We start from the raw sequence: 23,611 nt of genomic DNA, 5'->3' as shown, positions 1-23,611 counted from the left end.
TAATCTTATGACAAAAAAGAAATGGAATGCATTTCTTTAAAAATATTTAATTTGAATGTTAATTATAATAAATAAATAAAATAATGATTTGTGATTATGGTCGGGTTTGAAGTGAAAACTCAATCTGCACGTTTCATCAGAATCATGGGAATTTTATTACATCAGCAGTCGCAGTAAAGACAGTTTAAAATCTTCTGTGACCCCCCCCATTACAACATGGCCGACACCCTGCGCAGTGCCGCCGCCGCCGCCGCCTCTTTAACGTGCTCCACATCGACACCGTTGCGTCAATGATTTGGTGTTTGTTGAAAAACAGAAAAAGATTTTCTTTTCCCTCCTGCTGCTCGGTACAATCCCACAATGCACCTGGTTGGCTGAACGCAGACTCCTCGTAAGCCTCAGTCTGGGGAAGTGGAGGGGGCGGAGCCTCGTGGACACGGAGGAGTAACCACCAATCAGAGCAGAGAAGAAGAAATATAACGACGTTGTTGCTGAAGGACAGGCACGTTGGAATACTCAGAGTGTGTGTGTGTGTGTGTGTGTGTGTGTGTGTGTGTGTGTGTGTGTCTAACCTATCACTGTTGACAACAGTGGAAAACTGTTCGTTTCTCATAGAAAAACACTTTCACTTTTTCGGTTGTTTTTTTTGTTTTAGTTGTTTCGTCCTCCGCTCTTCGACTCACTGTCTGAGGGAGTGTGTGTGTGTATGTGTGTGTGTGTCCCTCAGATGATCTCGAAGGTTTTCTTCAGCTCCACGATCAGCTGCCAGTCCGTTTTCTGCATCTCGTCTCTGAACCAGTTCTTCAGAGCGTCGATCGACGCTCGTGTGATCTGAGACACAAACACACCCCTACGTTACAGATGTTAAACTCACCGTGACCTCACTGTCACCTCACCGTGACCTCACTGTCACTTCACCATGACCTCACTGTCACCTCACCTTGCTGACGATGGGGTCGGTGGCTTCAAAATGGCGTCCGAACATCTTGGGGGACTCTCCTGGAATGGGCTCGATCTTAATGCAGATCTCTTGACCCTTCTTGGCGCTTTCCACCGACTTGTGGTTCATCTCGATGCTCGTCACCACGCCGATGTCCACGAACTGAAACACACACACATTGTCTGTCATAACTATAATCATCATAATAATGTGTAATTATATTATCACAACATGTAACAATATATAATAATAATAATAACATGGAACAATAATCTGATTTGTATCTCGTTAGTGATGTCAAAGATGTTAATAAGTGATTAATCAGGGAGCAGCTCTCGGACTGATTTTCTCGTCTCACCCCTTTAGCGGGGACGCAGAGCGGCGTGCCCTGCCGCAGTACGCCGGCCTCCACGGTCACACCCATCACGATGGGATCTCTGGAGTTGAAGATGAACTGAGGAAGAACCTTCAGCTTCACAGGGAACACAGCGATGTGCCTGAAAACACACACACAGAGGAAATGATCACTCACTCACACTCTCACACACACACACACACACACACACACACACACACACACACACACACACACACACACACACACACACACACACACACACACACACACACACACACACACACACACACACACACACACACACACACACACACACGATCAGAGCGGTCCCTACTTGAACTCGTCCTGCTTGGCCTTCTTGTAGTCCTCTCTGTACTTGGTGAAGGCATCGAACAGGTGGTAGATGATCTCGGCCCAGAAGACTCGGACCCCCAGACTGTCGGCCATCTCCTGACTCTCCCTCTCCACCTTCACGTCAAAGGCCAGGATCACCGCGTACCTGCACACACACACACACACACACACTATATCATACATATTAATACATATTTATGTATGGATATATCAGCTGACTCTGATGTCACGAGGAAGTGAAGGACAACTCACTGCTGGTCGTGTTCCAACATGGCCGAAGCTTTCATCACGTCCCTCTTGTGAACTGGACCGATGTTGATACCAGAGTACTACGCGCACGCGCGCACACACACACATACACATACACACACACACACACACACACACACACACACACACACACACACACACACACACACACACACACACACACACACACACACACACACACACACACACACACACACACACACACACACACACACACACACACACACACACACACAGAGAGAGGTCAGGGCTTCACTTTCTGCTTTTTGTTGCTTTTCACTATAAAACTACGTCAATGTCCAACAGACAGGTGAATAGTCAGACAGACTGGTGAGCAGTGTGACGACGCTTCTACCTGCCCATGTGGGAGGGGCTTCACGGGAGCTATATAAACCTAAATCTCTCTCTCAGCTGGGCCTCCTGCGCTCATCCATCTTGTCTTTGTTTGGTTTGCTGCAACAGCCGATTCTCATCGCACATCGCTACATGGCTGATTTCTCTCCTACCCTCTCCTACACACCACACTTCTTATTTGGAATAAATCAACGACTCTTTGATTGTTAAATCTGTGTGGCCTTGAGCCAGGTGGTAACAACAGACAGACAGACAGTTAGACAGGTGGTCAGTCAGTCAGACAGACAGGTGATCAGACAGACAGACAGGTGGTCAGACAGACAGATGATCAGACAGAGAGACAGGTGGTCAGACAGACAGACAGACAGGTGGTCAGACAGACAGACAGACAGGTGGTCAGACAGACAGACAGGTGGTCAGACAGGTGAACAGTCAGACAGACAGGTGGTCAGTCAGTAAGACAGACAGGTGATCAGACAGAGAGACAGGTGGTCAGACAGACAGACAGACAGGTGGTCAGACAGTCAGACAGACAGGTGAACAGACAGACAGTCAGACAGGTGGTCAGTCAGACAGATAGATGATCAGACAGACTGGTGACTCACGGGGACTTTGGACGTGCGGAGGAACTCCAGCAGAGCCTCCAGAGAGCCGAGTGTCGATGCCTGGACGTAAACTCCTTTCTCCTCCAGCTTGATGGAGCTCAGGGTCTGTTTCAGCTCCCGCTCCAGCTCGTCCTGAAACCACCAGCCGTCAGTCACTGCTCCTCTGTGTGTGTGTGTGTGTGTGTGTGTGTGTGTGTGTGTGTGTGTGTGTGTGTGTGTGTGTTACCCTCAGCACAGGGATCTCGTCGTCGTGGTGAGCCACCAGCAGGGGGAGCCCCGCCAACGTCTTCTCCAGGTCTTTACCCAGAATCTTCACCCCCTGAGCCGTTGACACCTCCTTGTGCTTTTCGTACTGGTTCTAAACCAATCAATCAATCAGACATTCAATCAGACATTCAATCAAACAGACAGACAGACAGACAGACAGACAATCAGTCAATCTGTCAGTCAGTCAGTTAACATATAAAAAACGGAGGTTTACTTTGACACGGAGCTCCTTGAGGGGGGGGGGCAGCAGCAGCCCTCTGATCTGCGTCACGATTGGTCCTTCCACCCCCGGGACGATGATGGTCTCGCCCTCCCGCAGACAACCGTTGATCAGGATGACGTCGATCGTGGTTCCCATTCCAGGAAGAGCTTTCACCTCCATGACCTGCGCTCGCAGCTCGTCACAGTGCGCTAGCCGACGAGCTAACATGGTCTGTGTTAGCTCGATCAACAGCGCGATGAGGTTTCCCATCCCGTCGCCGCTGTGGGCAGAGGTGGGAACCATCGACACGAACGTCCGGGGGTCTTTATTCTCGTAGAACAAGGCGGCGTTGAGACCCTGAGGAAAACGAGACACACAATATAAACAATCACTTCCTGATTTCCTCAAGGCTCATCTGTAAGATTTCAAACATCCACAAGTTTCAATCCTCAACAATGGATGTCTCACACACACACACACACACACACACACACACACACACACACACACACACACACACACACACACACACACACACACACACACACACACACACACACACACACACACACACACACACACACACACACACACACACACACACACACACACACACACACACACACGATGAAGAAACGCTACAGCAGTGTGATTCTTCTGAGAGTGATGATGTCACACCTGCTGAGCAAACTCCACGATGACGGCCTTGGCTCGCTCGTCAAACTCGTCCTTGGTGTTCTTCTTCTGCTTCTTCAGCGTGGTGTGGACGTCGGTCTCCGGACTCCTCTTCCAGTCGTACAGACGGTCGATCTGAAGACAACAACAACAGTCAAAAACCAGGAAGTAGACAACAGGAAGAGGCGGGACACGCTTGGCGGTGAACCGACCTTGTTGAGGGCGACGATAAACGGACACTTCTTCTCCTTCAGCAGGTTGATGGACTCGAGCGTCTGCGGCTCCAGGCCGTGCATGATGTCCACCACCAGGATGGCGATGTCGCACAGGGAGCTGCCTCTGTTCCTCAGGTTACTATGGAAACAAGGAGGCAGGGCTTTAATAACTGACAGCTGCTGCTCTCCAGGTGGTTCCCGGTGGTTCTGGGTCGTTACCTGAAGGACTCGTGTCCCGGTGTGTCGATGATCAACATGCCGGGGATCTTGATGCCTTCTTTGTTGAACTGCACAAACAGAACTCAGGTTAATACACTGTGTGTGTGTGTGTGTGTGTGTGTGTGTGTGTGTGTGTGTGTGTGTGTGTGTTCTCGTACATTTTTCACCATCCTCGTTTGCTCCTCGATAGTCTCCTTCGGGACGTTTGTGGCTCCGATCTGCTGAGTGATTCCTCCGGCTTCACCGTCCTGGACGTGAGTGTGTCGCAGCTGCACGCACGCACGCGAGCACACGCACACGCACGCACACACACACACACACACACACACACACACACACACAGTCAGTAAACAGTAATCCTCAGTTACAGTAGGCGGTCCGGAGCATCACCTTGTCGAGGATCTTGGTTTTCCCGGTGTCGACGTGTCCGAGCACACACACCACCGGAGATCTCAGTCGCTCCAAGTCGGTGTTCCTCAGGTTCTCCGTCTTACGTTTCTATGGAAACACGGAGACGTTCAGCCGGGTGAGACGGGTGAAGAGAGACGAGCGCCCACTCCTCCAGAGTTTACTCTCACCTCTATCCTCCTCTTGGCTCGGTCGTACAGCCGCTCCTCCTTCGTCCTCCCGTCGTCATCGTCACTCTCGCTGCTCTCGTCCTCGCTCTCCTTCCTTTTCGCCTGAGACATCAGCACCGGCGGCGTATCCTTCTCCTCCTCACCCTCGCTCTCTTCCTCTTCGTCATCATCCTCCTCGTCTTCCTCGTCCCCCTCATTGTCTTCGTCCTCCTCATCCTCCTCGCTGCCCGCGGCCGGAGGCAGCGCCGCGGGGTCCTCCTTCACCACGATGCGGACTTTCTTCAGCTCTGACAGGGACACAGTTTTAACACTCCGCTCGACAGCTGTCACTGATCAGTCATGTCAGGACACTTCTGATTGGTCTTCCTCACCTTTCTCCTCGTCGCTGACGATGGCCTCCCAGTGGTCGACGGCGGCGTCTGGTTTCACCCCTGAACCCAGAGACAAGAGGCAAACAGGAGAACCAATCAGAACTCAGTCCTCCTCCTCCTGACTCCTCCCCCTCTCTCACAACTGTGAGTCTCACCTGGCTCCGGAACAGCCGGCGTCTCGACCGGCGTCTCCACGGAACCAAGCTCAGGAGTCTCCGGCGTCGGCGCTTTGACCTCCGATGTTTCTGGGACCAGGGAATTAAAAAACAAATTTTGGGCAACTAACAGTTAAAAAAATAAGTTGCAACAGAGTGTTTGTGTCTGTGTTACCTTGATTGATTGATTCGGGCGTCGGAGCGTTCGGCTTCTTCTTCCTCTTGTCTCCATAAACTGGCTTCTTCTTTGGCATCGAGTCTTTGGATGGCACTTCAACACCTGCACACACACACACACACACACACACACACACACACACACACACACACACACACACACACACACACACACACACACACACACACACACACACACACACACACACACACACACACACACACACACACACACACACACACACACACACACACACACCGTTTACTACACATTAACAGAAAAGCCAAAACCAACACCAGGTGAACTGTGATCTCATGGATCGCAGCATCTCTGGGCCGCACACACACACACATTCTTATTATCAAATTAAGATGAAGTATCTTTGTTCTCAGGACCAATGGGTGGTGTGGGCGTGACTGTGAGCTGCACTGTGATTGGCCTCTGACCCTGAGCCTGCAGCAGCTTCAGCGTGGCCTCGGCCCGAGCTCGAGCGTCTCTCTGGGCCTTCGTCAGCAGCTTCCCCTCCTTCTTCAGTCGCTCCTTTCTCTCCTTCTCCTTCTGCTTCTTCTTCTCCTTACGCTCCTGCTCCAGACGCTCCTGATGGGGGGGAGGGGGGGTGTCACAGGGTCAGAGAGGGTAAATGATGGGTAAAAGATGGCAGTGGGAGGAGCTGTGTGTGTGTGTGTTACCTGCTCCAGCCTCTGTGTCTCCAGCTCCTCCAGCCTCCTCATTCGCTCCTCCTCCTCCCTCTTCGATCGCTCCTCCTCCTACAACAACGACAACAACAAACACTCAGAATCCTTCAGACGCCTTTGTCTCAACCACGTGATTACGTCTCCAACAATGGCGCACCTCCTTCATCTTGGCCAGAGCCTCCTGCATGGCCTTCACTGTGGCCTTGCTGGGTCCCTTCTTCTTCTCCTCCTTCTCCTTCTCTCCCTTCTTCTTCTTCTTGTCTTTCTTCTTCTTCGACGCCTCTTCTTCGTCGGCCTCCTCTGAGCAGCAGAAGAAGAAACACCAGTGAAAACCTGCCGCTCGAAATCAATCATCAGAAATGTATCGGCTAATCACGACGTACCCTCGGCTGCTGGCTCCGCCCCTTCCTGTTCCTCTGCGTCGGCGGCTGCTGCAGGCAGTGCTACCTGAGGGGCCGTGGCCTCTGTCGTCTTCTTCTCTGGCTCTTTCTTAGCGTCCACGCCGACCTCCTTCTCCTTGAGCTTCTTCTGCTTCATCCTCTCCTCCTCCTTCTTCTTCTTGTCCCGCTCCTTCTTCTCCGCCTTCTTCTGCGCCGCCGTCTTCATCTTGAAGCCCTCGTTTCCTCCCTCCTCCTCCTCGTCTTCATCCTCACTTTCCGCCTTCGCCACCTTGCTTTTGTTCTTCTTCTTCTGGTCTCTCCTGGGGGCGAACGCCTCGTCATCCTCCGACTCGTCCTCCTTCCCTCCTCCTCCTCCCTTCAGGCCTTCGTCCTCCTCATCGTCAGACACTGACGGTTTCTTGCCTCCTCTCTTTCCTCCCTTGGATTTGAGGCGAGAGCGAGAGCTGCTGTCGTCGTCCGAGTCGGAGGGAGGCGTGGTCTGGAGGAGCAAGAGGAGACGTTCAGGTTTAAACAGAAATTACAGAAATAAAAACTAAACATACACAGATCAAATATGAAACGTGTTCCATCAGTTATTAAATGAATAAAAACTCTACCTTCTTCTCCCTCTGTTCTCCATTCTTCTCTTCATCCTCCTGTCCTTCACCTTCATCACCCCCCCCCTCCTCCACCTCCTCCTCCTCCTCAGGCCCCGCCCCTCCCTTCTTCCCCTTCCTGGTCTTCTTCTTCTCTGGTTTGGGAGGCTCGATGCTCTCGGCCTCCTCCGTGGCGTCTGATTTCTGCGCATGTTAGAAGACACGTTGATCAGTATTCAATCCGATCCAGAAACTCAAAAAGCTGATGTTTCGCTGTCGTCGGGTAGAAGAGCGACTAGATAAAACGTCAGCTTTCAAACCAAGCGAAACATGTTAGGTTACCTTTGTTTTCCCTACCTGAGTCTCCAGAGACAACTCCTCCAGCTCCTTCAGGATGTCATCCTCACTGTAGGAGGACAAACAGGGAGAGTCAGAGACACACTACAGGTGAGGAGGAGACATGATGAAGGATGTAGGGTGAAGGTGATGAAGAGGAGGATGACGGTCGTACTTGAACTCCTCCTTCTTCGCTCCCTTCTTCTTGCTCTTCTTCCCTCTCGGCTCCTTCGAGGCTCCGGCTCCTTCGATCTCTGCTGCCAGAGCGTCAAGGTCCACGTCGTCACCTTTCGTACTGCCACACATCAATGACATCATCAATACATCGACTGATACTGTCTAACAGACGCTCAGCGTCACAAACACGATACTGAGGGAGAGAGATGAGAACAGTGAGCAGCTCTGTCTGTCTCTGTCTACCTGTCTGTCTCTTTCTCTCTCTCTGTCTACCTGTCTGTCTGTGTGACCTGTCTGTTTACCTGTCTGCCTCTCTCTCTGTGTGTGTGTGTGTGTGTGTGTGTGTGTGCGCGCGTGCGTGTGTCTCTCTGTCTGCCTGTCTGTGTGACCTGTCTGTCTTCCCTCTCTGTCTGTCTCTCTCTCTGTGTGTCAGAACAATATGAACCAATGAGAAGCTGCTGACTCTGCTCTCTCTTTATTTCCCATCAGCCCCCTGGTCTGACCCTCTGACCTCTGACAGAAATCATCTCTGTCTTTTCTTCATCAAACAATAAAGTTTCAACATAGTGATACATATTTGAACATGTACATGTCGCAGTGTCTTGTTGTTTTACAGTTTAAACATAAACATTCATATAAATATATTTCTATCATTTCGTCACTGAACCTGTCGTGAAGTTTTATTAATATTCTGAAGCTTCATTGACAAAACATCTGTGAACATCTGATGATGAAAGTTCCACAGTTCAACAGGTGAAGATCAATCGATCGGCGGCTGTTCAACGCGCTGAGCTCCGCGCTGAGCTCCGCGCTGAGAGCAGCTAACGCAGCGGCTCCGAGTCCTCGAGCTAACAGCGGCACACCAACACACCTGAGGCCGAAACCTGCCAGGCCAAGCCCACACAGCTCGGGTCTGACCCGGGTGAGCGCGCGTCAGTCCACCCGCCTGCACCGTGCTGTGTTCGAACCCGTTCTCCCGTTGTTTAAATCACCAGCCGGACTCGCGCTGCCGCTGACGCGTGGTTAGCTTCTGCTAGCACAGCTAGCCGCTAAGCTAACAGAGAGCGCAGCGGGACCGCGGGCCGGTCTGAAGGGTTCTGACGGGGCGGGGGGTTCGGCACCGCCGGGTGTGCGTGTGGACTGGTGCTGTGTATCGGTACCGGGTGTATCTGGTACCTGTCCTCCCCGGATTTCTTCTGTTTCTTCCCCATCCTGCCGCTGCGCTGCTCCGGTTCTGCTCCGCTGACGGCGCGACTCTCATCAGTCAAGAGCGTCTAGGGCTGACACACCAGCCGAGGGCTCACTCCGATGCGTTTCCTACAGCGTCCTTTCCGTCTACACGGCTACCGAACGTGTCAAACAAAACTCATAATAAAGTAATATGAATATGACATAATAAAGATAAAGAAGTTTCAAGTTATTTAAATAATAAAATAAATATATTACAAACTCTCAGACGATTTTTATAAGTCGTACATTTATTTACAAAGGTCTGATCAACACTGACAATCTGTGATTTATGGATATTAATAAATGTATTTGATCAAATATCAGTCTTCGATTCTACATCAATATTTTTTAATCTCCCTCTTCACTAGTTGTGACAGAAAATCTGATCAACTGTGGTTCCAGGGAATAACATCGGAGTGACACCTCTTCCACTCTCTCTCGTCTTCGGGAGCTTTGCGCATGCGTCCTATGACGACCCAGTTTGATGTTGGGCACGTTTTAAATATGAATCTATTATAATAAATCAGATTTTATTTCTCTTCGTCAAATTTAAACTTGATGCAGATTTGACGACACAGCCTCAATCACCAAGTCCTCGTGCTTTTACCTTGAAAGGGTTTTAAATTCCCACGTTTGTTTCCACTTAATGAGTTGAATGTAATCTTCTTCTTCATTGTTCAGTCCGATATGAACTGAGGGAAACGCACGAGCGACACAAACACTTTAAAATAAAAAGTTATTAATCTGCAAAATGAATTCATGTTTTTATTGTTTCAGATTCTTTAGAAAAATAAAAGCCAGTGAAAACGTCACTAAATAACATTACATTATATTTTTCATGTTGTTCACCGTTGAGTCGTGTGAATCCTCAGACTGAATGTCGGCGTTGTGTTGAGTGTTGGTTTGTATCATAGACTGTATATAAACAGGTTTGTATTTAAATATGTTTTTAATGACGCCAACGTTCACGCCAGAGCTGTAGTGACAGCCACCGCCTCTCGGGGGCGCCATCAGCATCTCATCAACTCCACACCATCTTCAGCCCATCACGGACAGAACGGCGTCACACAGGTTGTTCAGTCTTCTCTGCACCTCGCCACCCTCCGCCCGCAGCAGTGTAGCAACGCCTGCGACCGCTCGATGTGGACAGAACCTCTCACCCACCAGGAGGTCGGTCAGCTCAACGCTCAGCCGTGGAGGAAGCCAGTCTGCAGGCACATCCAGCTCGCAGCTCTCGATCAGTCCGCTCTTCACCTCAATGTGCAGCCGAGCGGAGCAGCGAGCGGTCGAGCCACTGTCCATCAGCTGCAGCGGCGTCCGGACGCTGAATTTAGGCGTCTTACCGAACGTCCAGTCCCAGCTGCGAAGCTCGGTCGCCGCCTTGCCGATGCCGGGAAACGTGGACTCGTCAGCCGGGTCGACAGGGGTCAGCGAGGAGCTGGAGCCGAACTCTGGAGGTCAGGACGGAGAGAAGGTCAGAGGGTCAAAGGTCAACACAAACACCAGAGGACAGAAGAACCAACCTGCGTTATACTGCTGCACCAGGCCGTCCAGAAGCTCCTCCCACTGCAGCGTGGGGGCGTGGTCCAACAGGTTGGCGACAGGCGAGGGCACGCTGGGCGTGGCGTTGCTGTGGATACCGGGGCAGGAGGGGCGTAGCACGGCGGAGAGGGCGGAGTGGTCAGCGGAGTGAAGCAGGGTGCAATGATGGTAGGACGACTTCCTGCTCAGCCTGGACGCACTTCCTGTAAACGACCATGTAGACAGAGTCACTTCCTGTTCAGGAAGAGTCTGACGTGACTCATTTCTCAGTAATAATATTGTTTCATATTATATTTAATAATCAATAACAGTCTCCATGTTGTCGGCTCAGAGTTCGTATGTCTAGTGTAACTCGTCAGTTTGACCTCTGGGATCAATAAAGTTATATTCGATCTCATTTCCTGTCGTAGAGCAGTGCATTCTGGGACTTGTAGTTGAACCAAAGTCCGTCCCTACCTGAGATCTTGAGGTGTCCGTTGAGTAAGATGTCGAGTCTATCCGTGGCCCGGACGTCCAGGCCTGGTCGGACACGCCTCAGGGCCTCGGTGACGACCTTCAGGTTCCTCTGACGGTCGTACGACCTCTTGGAGGCGAAGAAGGTCAGGTTGAGGTTACCGAGGTCGTGGAAGACCGTCCCGCCGCCGCTGCGCCTGCGGGCCAGAGGGATCCCCATCCCCCTCATGGCCGGCAGGTTGCACTCGGTCCAGGGGTTCTGGTGGCGTCCGATGACGACGGCCGGCCGGTTCCTCCACAGCAGCAGGACGCCGCGCTGCTGCAGGTCCACGTTGGCGTCGATCCAGTCCTCCAGAGCCAGGTTGTGGTGCGCGTCGGTGGACTGGGAGAGCAGCACCAGGCCTGCACTGCTGCCGTCAGAGGCCACCAGGCCGGAACTAGACCAGGACCTGGACCAGGAAGTGGACCAGGACCACTGGGATCCGGTCCTACGGCCTCTGAAAAGAGAAGACGTCCCTCTGATGTATGACATCACGACGCTCAGCGACCAATCATCCTCAACCAAACTGGTCTTCACTTCCTCATGGTGGACAGATCTAGAAGAGGAAGAGACTCGGTGACACATTAATAATCACATCTCATAACAATGTAGAACAATTGATACATATATATAAATATTCTGAAAAACATTTTCTGTCTTTCTAAGTAGTTTTCAGTTCATGGTCAAATATGATGAAGAAATACAGATTTACTTTTCGTAAACTACCGAAATGATGGCGCGTGACGACACTCACAGTCCTACGTCACTTGTTCGCTAGCTTTAGCTTTAGCTTCGCTGTGAAACAAACAAATGAAACTTTATTGATCTGGATCAAACGAACAGTTGTTAACAAACGAACCGTCTGACGGAGAAACTCGTTTCAGGTGAAGAAGAGGAGGGGAAGAGGGTGGTGAAGAGGCGGAGGATGACCTGGAACGACGAGGGGTCGGACCGGTGATCAAGTGGCACCGACGACAAAAACGTTCCGCTTTTCATCGTCACAAATTAAAGCGACAACATCGAATCAAACTACATTTATCAATGTCACGAGAAAAACTTGAATCAATCACGATAAACATGTAAATGTCACGTGACGTGCGCTAAGAGCGATGATGAAATGAACTTTATGCTTTTATTCTGAAGGGTAGAATCGTTTTGGCTCTGACCCGGGTCCTACACCACCGAGGCGCCGTGCTGTAATTGCGACCTACCATACAAAGGTTCCGACCACAATTTCTTTTTTAACAAATAAAAAAATAATTATTAAATGTCAAACATTAAGTCAGTATGTATATGTAATATCTGTATTCATTCACATTTAATTCAAATTGTAAATTCACAGATTTCATACGTGTTCATAAAGAAATCTATTTACTTGAGATTTTAAATGATGAATGATTTATTATATAAATATATCATTTTCTCATTTTGTCACGACTGTTGTAACTAAATTAAAAACAATATTTTATTTTCAGTTTTGTCTCTTCGGCCTCTGAACTCGTCGTCATGAGGAAGAAGCAGAGACGACCAGAGAGGAAGAACATGTGACCACATCCTGACAGAACACACACACACACACACACACACACAGTCGGTCGGAGTCAGTCGGAGTCGCTGATGTTTCAGGTGAGAAGCTATTTTATTTTATTATTTTATGTCAGATCTCTGCTGTTTTTATTTATGGTCAACATTTTTATTATCTACCATATTCAGAACAATGGTCATATAGAAGTTTTTTAAAATCAACTCAAAGTTTCATCATTTAAATGATGATTATTGTTACATAGAATATAATGGAATGTAAGTTTGATCTGAACAGCCGGTGAAGTTTAACCATGAAATATTATATATCATAACATTTAATATCAGTAGATTTTCATGAGTTGTGTTCTCACACATTCACATTCAGCTCTGAGACGACATCAATGAAATGAAGATACAGAAGATTGTGTAGAAATAATCACCTTGTCTATACTGATATATTTACATAGTTTTATCAAAACGATTCAATCTGAAGAAGAAGAAGAGTATGAATATGAATATGTTGGTTTTGTTCTGCAGATCATCAGATTCACGTGATGACATCACACACGTCTGACCTGTGGACCTTTTCCTCTTCCTCGCCTCCTCCCATCATGCATCACTTCACTCTGTCGCAGTCACCTCCTCCCCTCTCCTCTCCCTCGTCACTCAGTTACCACGGAAACACTCGTCATGTCAAGGTTACGATTATTTTACACTCAATAACAGACTTACTTCACTGTTTACTTTCCAACGTACCGATTCACACACTTCCTCCTTTTTCCAGGTCACCTCCCCTCATCACTTCCCTCCTCTCCCGGTCACCTCACCTCACCTTGTACCCCAGCCCCCTCACGTCCTCGCTCCCCCCCAGCACCAGGTGACCTCCCCTCACCTTGTACCCCAGCCCCCTCACGTCCTCGCTCCCACCCAGCACCAGGTGACCTCCCCTCACCTTGTACCCCAGCCCCCTCACGTCCTCGCTCCCCCCCAGCACCAGGTGACTCCCCCTCACCTTGTACCCCAGCCCCCTCACGTCCTCGCTCCCCCCCAGCACCAGGTGACTTCCCCTCACCTTGTACCCCAGCCCCCTCACGTCCTCGCTCCCCCCCAGCACCAGGTGACTCCCCCTCACCTTGTACCCCAGCCCCCTCACGTCCTCGCTCCCCCCCAGCACCAGGTGACTCCCCCTCACCTTGTACCCGAGCCCCCTCACGTCCTCGCTCCCCCTCAGCTCTTCTTCTGCAGCCAGAACCACGATCCAGGTTTCGTTGATCCGAACTGGACAGAACCTGAATTCCTCTATGGCGACACTTTCTCCTTCCAGGTACGAAGTTGATCTATTGAATTAAAAAAAAACGAAAAGCTTCTGACTCTGTTCTCTGCATTAAAATATGATTATTATTTTATATCTCTGATCTGAAACAGAACCAGACCACGTCTCACCCACACCTCCAGAACCAGAACCAGAACCAGTTCAGTACTGGTGTGACTCACAGTTATGGTGTGTCAGGTCAGGACCCCTGGGGGCTTCTGCAGCCGCCCCTGTCCCAGACACAATGGCCTCCGCTGGGGTCCGTGTCGGGGGGAGCGGCCCTTGGGAGTTGGAATTCACTGGACTTCAGCTCATCGTCGACCGACGATTTCAATTCCCAGTTTCTCCCTGACAGTAACGGCCCTCAGGACTTCTGTAGTCCCAACACCCCGGGTCCAAGTCCTCATTACCCACAGACCCTGACCACCTGCAGCCCCGGGCCTCAATCGCATCACGGGGACGAGAGTCTGTATTTTCACTCACAGACCTTCACAGACTTCAGCTGCTGCCCCCGTCCATCTGATAACTGCCCCCTGACCTCTGGACCCGGTCAGACCATCCCACACCTCCTGCTGATCCAGGACCAGGTGGGCTCAGAGACCAGTTTCTCTCCAGGAGCAGGAGGGGGAGGTGGGGGCCGGGGGGTCAGCGGTGCTGCCCAGGCTCCGAGCCTCCCTGCTGGGCCGACCTGGACAGGAGGAGGGGGACGAGCACATTGGACCTGGGTCTGTCTCAAAACTTATAAACTATTTATTTATTTATCAAATTAAATGAAAACAATTTTAAATCTTTTCTGTTCGTTTCCAGATAAAAAGTCCACAAAGTGAAATGGGCCCGAAGGTTTTAGATCACAGGTAACGTGATGATGATGATGATGAAGATGATGATAGTTTAACTATTTAATTTAACAGATTAATAAAACTTGTGTCTAATGTAATCTGCTGTGTGTGTGTGTGTGTGTGTGTGTGTGTGTGACAGGCTGCTGTGTACAGTGTGTCATCGTGACTTCCGGAGTCTTCCAGCGTTGAACGGACACATGCGTTCCCACGGCGGCGGCGTCCGGTCGGCGACATGTCTGAAAAAGGTCCTCGCCCCTCCTCCGGTCCCGACCTCAGTCTCCATGGTAATGCCGGTGTCCGTGCCTGTCCCGCCCAGAGGGGGGGCTCAGCGTCGGGGTGGACAGAGGAGACGCGGCCGTCACCTCCCTCCGGCCACCGGGGGCGCTGTGCTCTACCGCAGCATGATGCACCTGGAGGAGGAGGAGGAGGAGGATGAAGTTCATTACACGCCCCCGCCCATGCTGTGTCCCCTCAGGGCGGGGCCGGGGCTGTACTGCTCCCTCACCACCAGGAGGCAGCAGCTGCACCACACACACAGTGAGTCCTGCTGCTGGCGACACCTAGAAGCCGGAGTGACCATTACAGTTACTGGTAGATGTTCGTCCAGTGTGTGGCGCTAGAGCGAGGGTGATCCGATGTTTAACCTCTCTCTCTCTGATTGGCAGACGGACTCATTGACTTTGTTGCCATGGAGACACTAATTAGAGAAACCATCGAGCCGTATGTCAGATTCTCCTCACACTAATTTTTCGATGACATCACCATCTGATCACCTGATAACACTGAGCTGTCAATCACAGGAGGATCAATGTAGGGCAGGGGTTCCAGGCTGAAGTCCCGCCCCTACGCAAATACGCCCACTCCAACCCCCAGAATGCACTGCTGCTATGGACGCCGTGGGCCGAGCTGGAGGAACCGACCAACCAACACCGAGGTGAACAAGGAAACTTCTTCCTGACGTGATGATGTCACAGTTGTTATGTTTTGATTGACACGTCGTATGTCCAGTCAAGGCTCTGTTGACGATGGCTCGATCCAGCGTGGTGCCAGGGGGCGCGGCCAGCCCAGACCACGCCCTCCACGTCCTATCAGAGAGCAGAGGAGACTTCCTGGTATATCTCTTTGATTTGATTTATTAATCTAATATGAAGTGACTTTACGAGTGAGGGACGATCTGCTTTAACTTGTGTTTCCTCAGCTGACGGTGGAGAAGCTTCTGTCGACCTCCGACAGCCTCACAGGTCCACGTCCACGCTCATATTCAAACACACTCACAGATTTATGATGCAGATACAGATGTACTCTAACTAACTGTATATATTATATATGAATATCACAGGCGTCAGCTGGAGCGCCGCAGAGACGAGGCTGCTGGTTCAATCCCTGCAGCTCCACAGTAAAAACTTCAGACGAGTCCAGAGAGCAGTGAGTTCAGTGATGGTCTGTGATGGTCTGTGGTCGTCTGTGATGGTCTGAGATCGTCTGTGATCCTCTGAGATGGTCTGTGATCGTCTGTGGTCGTCTGTGATGGTCTGTGATCGTCTGTGATCGTCTGAGATGGTCTGAGATGGTCTGTGATCGTCTGTGATCGTCTGAGATCGTCTGTGATCGTCTGTGGTTATCTGTGATCCTCTGAGACCGTCTGTGATCTTCTGTGTTCAGGTTCAGACCAAGTCCCTCCCCCAGTGTGTGGAGTTCTATTACCTGTGGAAGAAGAAACTGAGTCTGAGGGTCAGGACCCCGACGGGACCGGGACTGACCGTCACGCTGCCCGACACAAACGTAAGAAACTGTCAAATGACGGAGAGACGACTTTGTGTGAATGAGTCTCACACGACAACAGTTCACGTGAAGAAATCACATTCTGTCTGAGACAGATCTATAACTCATCATCACCACATCATCATCCAAACCCTCAAGACCATCTGGTCCATCTGGTCCATCAGGTCCATCTGGTCCATCTGGTCCATCAGGTCCATGTAGTCCACAGTCTGGTCCATCAGGTCCATCTGGTCCATCAGGTCCAACTGGTCCATCAGGTCCATGTAGTCCACAGTCTGGTCCATCAGGTCCAACTGGTCCATCAGGTCCATGTAGTCCACAGTCTGGTCCATCAGGTCCAACTGGTCCATCAGGTCCATGTAGTCCACAGTCTGGTCCAACAGGTCCATCTGGTCCATCAGGTCCAACTGGTCCATCAGGTCCATGTAGTCCACAGTCTGGTCCATCAGGTCCATCTGGTCCATCAGGTCCAACTGGTCCATCAGGTCCATGTAGTCCACAGCCTGGTCCACAGTCCAGACCGTCACGTCCATCAAGTCCTTGGATGTTTTTTTTTTACCTTTGACAAATGGGCTCCAAACGTTAATCGTCTGTTAAATAATATTCTCAACATGTTCGTGCATGTGTCGTTGGATGAATATGAAACATGTCAGAACATAGACTGCAGATGAATAAACTGATTAAAACATTGACTCCATGTGTGAATATCGTAACATCAGTAGAGTTTTGTTCAGTGAACTGGTTCAAGGTTTCAGGTCCGTCACTTCAGTCACAGTGAAACCACACACACACACACACACACACACACACACACACACACACACACACACACACACACACACACACGTGACGCTCTGACAGGAAGTGTGTGTGTGTGTGTGTGTGTGTGTGGTCAGACCCTCAATAACTCAAATTGAATTTACCGTCAGTGTCATTTTTAGATGAGAGATGTTGTTTATCTGCTTCATCGTGTTAGTTTCCATCTGACGCAGCTTCCTGTTGTGGAACTTCGTTAAGACCAGTCACACGTCTTCACTTTACTGATCAACTGACTGATGATCATCAGTCTGTTGTTCATCAGTCTGTTGATCATCAGTCTGTTGATCATGAGTCTGTTGTTCATCAGGCTGTAGATCATGAGTCTGTAGATCATGAGTCTGTTGATCATGAGTCTGTTGATCATGAGTCTGTTGATCATGAGTCTGTTGATCATCAGTCTGTTGATCATGAGTCTGTTGATCATCAGTCTGTTGATCATCAGTCTGTTGTTCATCAGTCTGTTGTTCATCAGTCTGTAGATCATCAGTCTGTTGTTCATCAGTCTGTTGTTCATCAGTCTGTTGATCATCAGTCTGTTGATCATGAGTCTGTTGATCATCAGTCTGTTGATCATCAGTCTGTTGTTCATCAGTCTGTTGTTCATCAGTCTGTAGATCATCAGTCTGTTGATCATCAGTCTGTTGATCATCAGTCTGTTGATCATCAGTCTGTTGTTCATCAGTCTGTTGATCATCAGTCTGTTGATCATCAGTCTGTTGTTCATCAGTCTGTTGTTCATCAGGCTGTAGAATATGAGTCTGTAGATCGTGAGTCTGTTGATCATGAGTCTGTTGATCATGAGTCTGTTGATTATCAGTCTGTAGATCATGAGTCTGTAGATCGTGAGTCTGTTGATCATGAGTCTGTTGATCATGAGTCTGTTGATCATCAGTCTGTTGATCATCAGTCTGTTGTTCATCAGTCTGTTGTTCATCAGTCTGTTGATCATTAGTCTGTTGATCATCAGTCTGTTGTTCATCAGTCTGTTGTTCATCAGTGTTATGATCATGAGTCTGTTGATCATGAGTCTGTTGATCATGAGTCTGTTGATCATCAGTCTGTTGATCATGAGTCTGTTGTTCATCAGTCTGTAGATCATGAGTCTGTTGATCATGAGTCTGTTGATCATGAGTCTGTTGATCATCAGTCTGTTGATCATCAGTCTGTTGTTCATCAGTCTGTTGATCATCAGTCTGTTGATCATCAGGCTGTAGAATATGAGTCTGTTGATCATCAGTCTGTTGATCATGAGTCTGTTGATCATCAGTCTGTTGATCATCAGTCTGTTGTTCATCAGTCTGTTGTTCATCAGTCTGTAGATCATCAGTCTGTTGATCATCAGTCTGTTGATCATCAGTCTGTTGATCATCAGTCTGTTGTTCATCAGTCTGTTGTTCATCAGTCTGTTGATCATTAGTCTGTTGATCATCAGTCTGTTGTTCATCAGTCTGTTGTTCATCAGTGTTATGATCATGAGTCTGTTGATCATGAGTCTGTTGATCATGAGTCTGTTGATCATCAGTCTGTTGATCATGAGTCTGTTGTTCATCAGTCTGTAGATCATGAGTCTGTTGATCATGAGTCTGTTGATCATGAGTCTGTTGATCATCAGTCTGTTGATCATCAGTCTGTTGTTCATCAGTCTGTTGATCATCAGTCTGTTGATCGTGAGTCTGTTGTTCATCAGGCTGTAGATCATGAGTCTGTAGATCGTGAGTCTGTTAATCATGAGTCTGTTGATCATGAGTCTGTTGATCATCAGTCTGTTGATCATGAGTCTGTTGATCATCAGTCTGTTGATCATCAGTCTGTTGTTCATCAGTCTGTTGTTCATCAGTCTGTAGATCATCAGTCTGTTGTTCATCAGTCTGTTGTTCATCAGTCTGTTGATCATCAGTCTGTTGATCATCAGTCTGTTGATCATCAGTCTGTTGTTCATCAGTCTGTTGTTCATCAGTCTGTAGATCATCAGTCTGTTGATCATCAGTCTGTTGATCATCAGTCTGTTGATCATCAGTCTGTTGTTCATCAGTCTGTTGATCATCAGTCTGTTGATCATCAGTCTGTTGTTCATCAGTCTGTTGTTCATCAGGCTGTAGAATATGAGTCTGTAGATCGTGAGTCTGTTGATCGTGAGTCTGTTGATCATGAGTCTGTTGATTATCAGTCTGTAGATCATGAGTCTGTAGATCGTGAGTCTGTTGATCATGAGTCTGTTGATCATGAGTCTGTTGATCATCAGTCTGTTGATCATCAGTCTGTTGTTCATCAGTCTGTTGTTCATCAGTCTGTTGATCATTAGTCTGTTGATCATCAGTCTGTTGTTCATCAGTCTGTTGTTCATCAGTGTTATGATCATGAGTCTGTTGATCATGAGTCTGTTGATCATGAGTCTGTTGATCATCAGTCTGTTGATCATGAGTCTGTTGTTCATCAGTCTGTAGATCATGAGTCTGTTGATCATGAGTCTGTTGATCATGAGTCTGTTGATCATCAGTCTGTTGATCATCAGTCTGTTGTTCATCAGTCTGTTGATCATCAGTCTGTTGATCATCAGTCTGTTGTTCATCAGTCTGTTGTTCATCAGTCTGTAGATCATCAGTCTGTTGATCATCAGTCTGTTGTTCATCAGTGTTATGATCATGAGTCTGTTGATCATGAGTCTGTTGATCATGAGTCTGTTGATCATCAGTCTGTTGATCATGAGTCTGTTGTTCATCAGTCTGTAGATCATGAGTCTGTTGATCATGAGTCTGTTGATCATGAGTCTGTTGATCATCAGTCTGTTGATCATCAGTCTGTTGTTCATCAGTCTGTTGATCATCAGTCTGTTGATCATGAGTCTGTTGTTCATCAGGCTGTAGATCATGAGTCTGTAGATCGTGAGTCTGTTGATCATGAGTCTGTTGATCATGAGTCTGTTGATCATCAGTCTGTTGATCATGAGTCTGTTGATCATCAGTCTGTTGATCATCAGTCTGTTGTTCATCAGTCTGTAGATCATCAGTCTGTTGTTCATCAGTCTGTTGTTCATCAGTCTGTTGATCATCAGTCTGTTGATCATCAGTCTGTTGATCATCAGTCTGTTGTTCATCAGTCTGTTGTTCATCAGTCTGTAGATCATCAGTCTGTTGATCATCAGTCTGTTGATCATCAGTCTGTTGATCATCAGTCTGTTGTTCATCAGTCTGTTGTTCATCAGGCTGTAGAATATGAGTCTGTAGATCGTGAGTCTGTTGATCATGAGTCTGTTGATCATGAGTCTGTTGATTATCAGTCTGTAGATCATGAGTCTGTAGATCGTGAGTCTGTTGATCATGAGTCTGTTGATCATCAGTCTGTTGATCATCAGTCTGTTGTTCATCAGTCTGTTGTTCATCAGTCTGTTGATCATTAGTCTGTTGATCATCAGTCTGTTGTTCATCAGTCTGTTGTTCATCAGTGTTATGATCATGAGTCTGTTGATCATGAGTCTGTTGATCATGAGTCTGTTGATCATTAGTCTGTTGATCATCAGTCTGTTGTTCATCAGTCTGTTGTTCATCAGTGTTATGATCATGAGTCTGTTGATCATCAGTCTGTTGATCATCAGTCTGTTGATCATGAGTCTGTTGTTCATCAGTCTGTAGATCATGAGTCTGTTGATCATGAGTCTGTTGATCATGAGTCTGTTGATCATCAGTCTGTTGATCATCAGTCTGTTGTTCATCAGTCTGTTGTTCATCAGTCTGTAGATCATCAGTCTGTTGATCATCAGTCTGTTGTTCATCAGTCTGTTGTTCATCAGTGTTATGTTCATCATTCTGTTGTTCATCAGTCTGTTGTTCATCAGTCTGTAGGTCATCAGTCTGTAGATCATCAGTCTGTAGATGATCAGTCTGTTGATCATGAGTCTGTTGTTCATCAGTCTGTTGTTCATCAGTCTGTTGTTCATCAGTCTGTTGTTCATCAGTCTGTAGATCATCAGTCTGTTGATCATCAGTCTGTTGTTCATCAGTCTGTTGTTCATCAGTCTGTAGATCATGAGTCTGTTGTTCATCAGTCTGTTGTTCATCAGTCTGTTGTTCATCAGTCTGTTGATCATGAGTCTGTTGTTCATCAGTCTGTTGTTCATCAGTCTGTTGATCATCAGTCTGTTGATCATCAGTCTGTTGATCATGAGTCTGTTGTTCATCAGTCTGTTGTTCATCAGTCTGTAGATCATCAGTCTGTTGATCATGAGTCTGTTGTTCATCAGTCTGTTGATCATGAGTCTGTTGTTCATCAGTCTGTTGTTCATCAGTCTGTTGATCATCAGTCTGTTGATCATCAGTCTGTTGATCATGAGTCTGTTGTTCATCAGTCTGTTGTTCATCAGTCTGTAGATCATCAGTCTGTTGTTCATCAGTCTGTTGTTCATCAGTCTGTTGATCATGAGTCTGTTGTTCATCAGTCTGTTGTTCATCAGTCTGTTGTTCATCAGTCTGTTGATCATCAGTCTGTTGTTCATCAGTCTGTAGAACATCAGTCTGTTGTTCATCAGTCTGTTGTTCATCAGTCTGTAGATCATGAGTCTGTTGTTCATCAGTCTGTTGTTCATCAGTCTGTTGTTCATCAGTCTGTAGATCATCAGTCTGTTGTTCATCAGTCTGTAGATCATCAGTCTGTTGTTCATCAGTCTGTAGATCATGAGTCTGTTGTTCATCAGTCTGTTGTTCATCAGTCTGTAGATCATGAGTCTGTTGTTCATCAGTCTGTTGTTCATCAGTCTGTAGATCATGAGTCTGTTGTTCATCAGTCTGTTGTTCATCAGTCTGTTGTTCATCAGTCTGTAGATCATCAGTCTGTAGAACATCAGTCTGTTGTTCATCAGTCTGTAGATCATGAGTCTGTTGTTCATCAGTCTGTTGTTCATCAGTCTGTAGATCATCAGTCTGTAGAACATCAGTCTGTTGTTCATCAGTCTGTTGTTCATCAGTCTGTAGATCATGAGTCTGTTGTTCATCAGTCTGTTGTTCATCAGTCTGTTGTTCATCAGTCTGTAGATCATCAGTCTGTTGTTCATCAGTCTGTAGATCATCAGTCTGTTGTTCATCAGTCTGTAGATCATGAGTCTGTTGTTCATCAGTCTGTTGTTCATCAGTCTGTAGATCATCAGTCTGTAGATCATCAGTCAGTTGAAGTTTTCTCTTCACTCCTCTATTTTATGATCTGATCATAAACACACACGATGAAGAAATACAAATTCTCTCACCAGCTTTGTAGTTTCCGTCTCAACTGAAGAGTTTTCTCTCCGACAGCTTCAGGTATGTTGGGTATTATGGGATGTGTTTGTCTTCCCCCCTGCGGCAGAACTCATCTTGTCTCATTACTGCCTGGATGAAAACAGAAAGAGAAGCAGACGTGAGATGCCTCCAGCTGAACGTCTGTCTGACTGCAGACTCTCTCTATTATACTTCATATGACTCAATTACATGGCCAAAAGTATGTGGACATGCAAACGTCCAAGCGATGCGTAAGAACATTGTTCATGAAGCATTATGTTGGTTTTTTTTGTTGGACCAAAGAGGCCAAAACTAAACCAAGAGAAACACAGGGGGTGTCCACATACTTTGGGCCACAGAGCACATCTGAAATTATGATTCATCTGTTGGTATAAACTGAATCATGTGAGATGTTTCAGACAGTGTAATAAACATATGGACAGATTTCACAAGAAGTTCGAACTAATCTGCCACATCACATGACTTCAGACACTTTCAACTATTAAAATAATCTGGAGCCTTGATGAGGTTTGGTGATTTAATCTAAGATCATAAACAAGTTAACCATTTACAGCCGCGCAGAGCTTAGCATGGCTCCATGCTAAGCTCATTTCAGGTTGTTCACAGATTTACCAAACAATATAAAACATGATCTAAGAGATTCTGTGGCAGAGGCAGGCTAACTGTCCCATCTGCTCCCAGCCTTTATGCTAAGCTGAGCTAGCCACGCCCCGACAGCCTCAAACACAAACCTTGATATTCTAGTCAAACATCTTAAGAGTTCACACGTTCTTCTGGTTCCTCTTGTTGACTCTGCAGAACAAACAGCTGCTGCAGCTCAACTCAAACTGTAAAAACTAAAGTTTTTTTTTTTACAGTAGTTTCATCTTCAACCAGGCCAC

At 47.8% G+C, this 23,611-nt stretch overlaps 4 protein-coding genes across 5 annotated transcripts; 1 reads left to right on the top strand and 3 right to left on the bottom strand.

Moving 5' to 3' along the window:
* Positions 1–136: 136 nt before the first annotated feature.
* Positions 137–9,243, bottom strand: eif5b (eukaryotic translation initiation factor 5B). Its single transcript, XM_035644850.2, has 25 exons — positions 9,102–9,243; positions 7,924–8,043; positions 7,770–7,818; positions 7,434–7,616; positions 6,820–7,315; positions 6,594–6,736; positions 6,431–6,508; positions 6,188–6,338; positions 5,739–5,843; positions 5,564–5,653; positions 5,409–5,468; positions 5,038–5,324; positions 4,850–4,957; positions 4,618–4,728; positions 4,460–4,527; positions 4,238–4,379; positions 4,029–4,160; positions 3,363–3,707; positions 3,108–3,239; positions 2,882–3,013; positions 1,905–1,981; positions 1,633–1,797; positions 1,299–1,437; positions 941–1,102; positions 137–831 (listed from the first exon to the last, which is right to left on the bottom strand). The coding sequence occupies exons 1-25, from the start codon at positions 9,134–9,136 to the stop codon at positions 724–726; spliced, it is 3,618 nt and encodes a 1,205-aa protein (XP_035500743.2). The 5' UTR covers positions 9,137–9,243; the 3' UTR covers positions 137–723.
* A 664-nt stretch (positions 9,244–9,907) lies between these two features.
* Positions 9,908–12,329, bottom strand: lipt1 (lipoyltransferase 1). 2 transcript variants are annotated; one of them, XM_035644979.2, is made up of 4 exons: positions 12,050–12,329; positions 11,154–11,746; positions 10,679–10,900; positions 9,908–10,606 (listed from the first exon to the last, which is right to left on the bottom strand). In XM_035644979.2, exons 1-4 carry the CDS (start codon positions 12,184–12,186, stop codon positions 10,194–10,196), a joined length of 1,365 nt encoding a protein of 454 aa, XP_035500872.2. In that variant the 5' UTR covers positions 12,187–12,329; the 3' UTR covers positions 9,908–10,193. The 2 variants fall into 2 exon arrangements, with proteins under 2 accessions (XP_035500872.2, XP_035500880.2); XM_035644987.2 differs by lacking the exon at positions 12,050–12,329 and adding an exon at positions 11,903–12,033.
* On the top strand, positions 12,259–17,339 carry LOC124850794 (transcriptional-regulating factor 1-like). The gene is made up of 13 exons (XM_047335737.1): positions 12,259–12,410; positions 12,666–12,816; positions 13,252–13,412; positions 13,499–14,038; positions 14,140–14,751; positions 14,834–14,880; positions 15,005–15,402; positions 15,531–15,585; positions 15,666–15,799; positions 15,874–15,977; positions 16,064–16,106; positions 16,205–16,290; positions 16,528–17,339. Exons 3-13 carry the CDS (start codon positions 13,269–13,271, stop codon positions 16,735–16,737), a joined length of 2,373 nt encoding a protein of 790 aa, XP_047191693.1. The 5' UTR covers positions 12,259–12,410; positions 12,666–12,816; positions 13,252–13,268; the 3' UTR covers positions 16,738–17,339.
* LOC118316879 (major royal jelly protein 5-like) lies at positions 14,934–23,600 on the bottom strand. The gene is made up of 3 exons (XM_047335803.1): positions 23,462–23,600; positions 22,700–22,820; positions 14,934–17,206 (listed from the first exon to the last, which is right to left on the bottom strand). Exon 3 carries the CDS (start codon positions 17,178–17,180, stop codon positions 16,758–16,760), a length of 423 nt encoding a protein of 140 aa, XP_047191759.1. The 5' UTR covers positions 17,181–17,206; positions 22,700–22,820; positions 23,462–23,600; the 3' UTR covers positions 14,934–16,757.
* Positions 23,601–23,611: the final 11 nt, after the last annotated feature.

The sequence above is a fragment of the Scophthalmus maximus genome, chromosome 1 (genome assembly GCF_022379125.1).
Source record: "Scophthalmus maximus strain ysfricsl-2021 chromosome 1, ASM2237912v1, whole genome shotgun sequence".
NCBI classification, from domain to species: domain Eukaryota; kingdom Metazoa; phylum Chordata; class Actinopteri; order Pleuronectiformes; family Scophthalmidae; genus Scophthalmus; species Scophthalmus maximus.
The sequence above is the reverse complement of the archived record's forward strand: the minus strand, read 5'-3'. Positions and strand labels throughout refer to the sequence as shown.